Source organism: Oncorhynchus clarkii, chromosome 5 (genome assembly GCF_045791955.1).
Source record: "Oncorhynchus clarkii lewisi isolate Uvic-CL-2024 chromosome 5, UVic_Ocla_1.0, whole genome shotgun sequence".
Taxonomy (NCBI): Eukaryota; Metazoa; Chordata; class Actinopteri; order Salmoniformes; family Salmonidae; genus Oncorhynchus; species Oncorhynchus clarkii.
The window spans coordinates 20,876,129-20,880,381 of NC_092151.1; the positions used below are offsets into that span (position 1 = coordinate 20,876,129).

Sequence of the window (4,253 nt, forward strand, 5' to 3'; positions counted from 1 at the left end):
TGAGGTTTTAGAAAGACAGTTTATTCAGCATTGGGTAGCAGTGGGGATAAGCTTGGGGTAACGGGTGAAATTACTGCTGAATGCGGCGGATGGACTGGATCTGAGGGGTCTGGGAGTGGGAGCCGAACTCCCTGAAGTGCTTGTACTCGCCACAGTGACGGTCACACTCCATGATGTACTGGTAGCCACGGTATCCGGGGTACTGGTAGCACACAAAACTGTTAGGTAGAGAGACAGAGAGATTTCAGAGTCAGTTGGCGGAAACGGATACTATGAGGCTAGGGAAGTAGTAAAAAATGAAATTGTAGCGATGATGAGAGAGATTCATAGAGAATGTAAGAGAGAGAGGCAGATTGGAGTGAGCGCTTGAGAGTGAGTGTAGTATTACGTGTTTTACTTTTCTATTATTTCTCTGTTCTCTCTCTGCATTGTTGGGAAGGGCCGTAAGTAAGCCTTTCACTGTTAGTCTGCACCTGTTGTTTACCAAGCATGTGACAAATAACATGTGATTTGATTTTAGAGAAGGAGAGAGGGTGAGAGACAGGGTGAGAGGGAGATGTGTTAGGGGACTACGGCTGGCTACTCACGCTCCAGACTGGATCCTGAGGGAGCCAACCTCGTTGTTGCACCAGCCCATGGCCTGAAGGGAGGGGTAGTCGTCACTCAGCTCGCCCTTACGACCCAGGAAGTTCTCGCGCTCATAGATGGTCATACGGCACTCCCTGTGGTTCTGGAGGGGAGAGGACAGGGGGGATGTCAGTTAGTCAGTCAAGAGGAATAGTGTAGAATAGATAGTGGTAAAAAGAGATATGGATAGAGAGAGTGGTGGTTGTGTTACTCACAGCGCAGGCAATGGGCCTGAAGGAGGTCATCCTCTCTATGTGGTAGGCATTGCTACCACTGAAGGCATCGCACTGGGGGTACTCTCCTCTCTCCAGCACAAACTGCTGGCCCTGGTAGGAAGCATGCTCATAGCCAATCCAACTATAGGAGAGAGGGAGAGAAAGGTCAGGGAGGGAGAGAGGGAGATGGAGAGAAGATGGGAGGGAGAAAGGGAAGAAGTCAGAGATTGTGTCGATATCATCATTTTCCCCCAGCTTCTCTGAGCAATAGTTCTAAAGTCTGAAACCATACAGTGCTAGGTGAGTGTGCCTGCGTGTGTATGTGGATTTGTGTGTGTTTTTTACTCACGCTCCACTCTCAATCCTGAGGGAGCGCACGGTCTCAAAACCAAACTCCATCACATTGGAGCACTCGGAGGTGAACTCATGCCGACGGCCCTGGAAGCACTCCTCGTCGAAGACAATGATCTGAGAGGGGCAGAGAGAGACATGAATTACGTACTCTATCTATCTATTTACCTGGACAGGTTAAAGCTGAGGTTTGGGTGCTGCCACAAGTATCTCTACAACTACCTCTTTAAAGCTGGGATATTGGTCAATTTGGTTCTAATATCCAGAACCTGGATAAATGGACCAATCATATGAGACTATGGTAATGCAATGTGGTCTGTTTTGTCTAAATTTGGGCAGGTTGTAATCTGTTCAGCTGAAACAGAAATAGTGTGTCTAGACCCGAGCCTGCTGTTATGACAGAATTGTCTCCTGTGATAAACGGTGTGTACTGAGCTCAGCCTGTTTCTCACACAGCCCTCTGTTAAAGAACTTTCCTGAACACACAGGCAGGCTATGCAGGCTATGCTCAAATCCATCCTTCCTTCCCCTCTTCCCTCCTTGGGGTAATCACTGTTCTGACATGGCTGGATAGATGGAAGTACACTACATTGCTTTCAGATCATTGACTACTGCAAGAAAGGATGAATTGTAGAAGTTTTGAAACAGGGCCAGAACAGACCTTTACATAATGCATTGAGCTGTGCTGTCATCCATACACTCAGTTAATCAGTCTCACATACCTTCCAGTGGCCGGAGAACTTGGTACAATGGTGAGTCATCTTGTCTGGAATGAGAGAGGACAGATAGTAGGACTGTTATAAACAATTGTAGTCCTACAAAGTGCAGAATGTTACATTTGTGCAATGTACAACTCGTGATGAGAATTTCTTTCCCACACATTCATACTCATATTACACACACACACACACACACACACACACACACACACACACACACACACACACACACACACACACACACACACACTTTCTTCTCACATTATTAACACACACATACACAGTGCCCCAGACACACAACAATGTTTAGAAACAAAGTTTGCCCATATCAAAAACTACTGAGCATCAAAAAACAATATGGGTGAAAATGAAAACACAAAAACAAATAAAATAGCTGTGGAGGGAGAAAATGGAGAAGCATTGTGCTTCAAACCCCAGAATAGTTTCCAATGACAGGTTAGCACAGCAGGACTCCATCCATGTGTGTAGCTGGTGGAGAGAGAAAATGGAGAAGCATTGTGCTTCAAACCCCAGAATAGTTTCCAATGGCAGGTTAGCACAGCAGGACTCCATCCATGTGTGTAAACTATTCATACTCTACGACCACAGCTACGCTATGCTACGCTGCATGGCCTGCTTTTGTACTGAAAAGGCCTGTACAGCTCCAATGCTCTAGAATGTGGAAAGGCTGGTTTAGCTTTGTATGCAGGGCTAAAAGGCTTGATTTAACTATGTGTTGTTCGGGGCTGAAACGCCTGTGAGGCTAGTATCCCAGCGAGCCGAAAAGCATGAGCTGTGGAGCAACAGGCCTGGACAGCAGGACCATTGTGTGAGGCTGGATTGAAATCATCAGCAGCTACACATCCCCGATTAGAATGAGGAAAGTCCAGCTGGCCATGGTCCACATCCAGGATACTACTCTGTCTATTTTTCACTTTTTTTCCATTTTTCTCGTCTCGTCTCTATTTACCCCCTTTTTCCTCCTTTTTTTCTCCTCTCTCCATCTCTCTTTCTCTGTCCATCCTATGTCTGCCCCTGGTCTCTGTTTCCGCCACCCAGAGTTAGGCCTTTGGGCCTGCTAGGCTGCAGTGCGAAGTGGTGGGGGACAGACCAAGTCAGTATGGAGCCTGTTACCCTACCCTGGGTACTCTGCCCCGCTCAACCTGCCTGCTTGCCTGCCTGGCTTGCTGGGTGGATGATCAGGCTGGTGCTGGGTGGGACAGAGGGACTCACCTTGCTTTGATGCCCTTGGCTGTCCTGGAATGAGAGTGAGAGGACTCACGCGCCCCCACCCTTTTAAAGCCTCCCCTGGCAAGGGGCCACGCTGAAAGCCCCGGCTCAGCAGCGGGGAGGGGCCTCTCTTTGTCCCACCGACAAAAGCAGGGGTAATCTATAGAGGGCCAGAAGTGCAGACACCACAGTATCACCCAGGGCAGGGACCAGATATGGGGAGGAGAGAAGGGCACTTAGAGAGCATGTCAAGGGGCGAGGAGGGGGGGAGGGCACTTAGAGAGCATGTCAAGGGGCGAGGAGGAGAGAAGGGCACTTAGAGAGCATGTCAAGGGGCGAGGAGGAGGGGAGGGCACTTAGAGAGCATGTCAAGGGGCGAGGAGGAGGGGAGGGCACTTAGAGAGCATGTCAAGGGGCGAGGAGGTAGGGGGGGGCACTTAGAGAGCATGTCAAGGGGCGAGGAGGACGGGAGGGCACTTAGAGAGCATGTCAAGGGGCGAGGAGGAGGGGAGGGCACTTAGAGAGCATGTCAAGGGGCGAGGAGGAGGGGAGGGCACTTAGAGAGCATGTCAAGGGGCGAGGAGGAGAGAAGGGCACTTAGAGAGCATGTCAAGGGGCGAGGAGGGGGGAGGGCACTTAGAGAGCATGTCAAGGGGCGAGGAGGAGGGGAGGGAACTTAGAGAGCATGTCAAGGGGCGAGAAGGAGGGGAGGGCACTTAGAGAGCATGTCAAGGGGCGAGGAGGAGGGGAGGGCACTTAGAGAGCATGTCAAGGGGCGAGGAGGGGAGGAGGGCACTTAGAGAGCATGTCAAGGGGCGAATAGGAGGGGAGGGCACTTAGAGAGCACGTCATGGGGCGAGGAGGAGGGGAGGGCACTTAGAGAGCATGTCAAGGGGCGAGGAGGACGGGAGGGCACTTAGAGAGCATGTCAAGGGGCGAGGAGGACGGGAGGGCACTTAGAGAGCATGTCAAGGGGCGAGGAGGAGGGGAGGGCACTTAGAGAGCTTGTCAAGGGGCGAGGAGGAGGGGAGGGCACTTAGAGAGCATGTCAAGGGGCGAGGAGGAGAGAAGGGCACTTAGAGAGCATGTCAAGGGGCGAAGAGGAGGGGAG

General features: G+C 51.0%; 1 protein-coding gene across 2 annotated transcripts; it reads right to left on the reverse strand.

Moving 5' to 3' along the window:
- On the reverse strand, positions 1-3,205 carry LOC139409886 (beta-crystallin A4-like). Of its 2 annotated transcripts, none has more exons than XM_071155285.1 (6): positions 3,146-3,205; positions 1,916-1,959; positions 1,192-1,310; positions 843-984; positions 588-730; positions 1-218 (listed from the first exon to the last, which is right to left on the reverse strand). In XM_071155285.1, exons 2-6 carry the CDS (start codon positions 1,952-1,954, stop codon positions 71-73), a joined length of 591 nt encoding a protein of 196 aa, XP_071011386.1. In that variant the 5' UTR covers positions 1,955-1,959; positions 3,146-3,205; the 3' UTR covers positions 1-70. The 2 variants fall into 2 exon arrangements, with proteins under 2 accessions (XP_071011386.1, XP_071011385.1); XM_071155284.1 differs by lacking the exon at positions 3,146-3,205 and adding an exon at positions 2,883-3,046.
- Positions 3,206-4,253: the final 1,048 nt, after the last annotated feature.

Coding starts and splice junctions, on each gene's coding strand:
- LOC139409886 (XM_071155284.1), bottom strand. CDS start 2,934: ATGGACAGAGAAAGAGAGATGGAGAGAGGAGAAAAAAAGGAGGAAAAA. Junction 1,960..2,882: donor AAAAAAGGAGGAAAAAGGGG/GTAAATAGAGAC, acceptor CTCTCATTCCAG/ACAAGATGACTCACCATTGT. Junction 731..842: donor TCAGGCCCATTGCCTGCGCT/GTGAGTAACACA, acceptor TCTCCCCTCCAG/AACCACAGGGAGTGCCGTAT.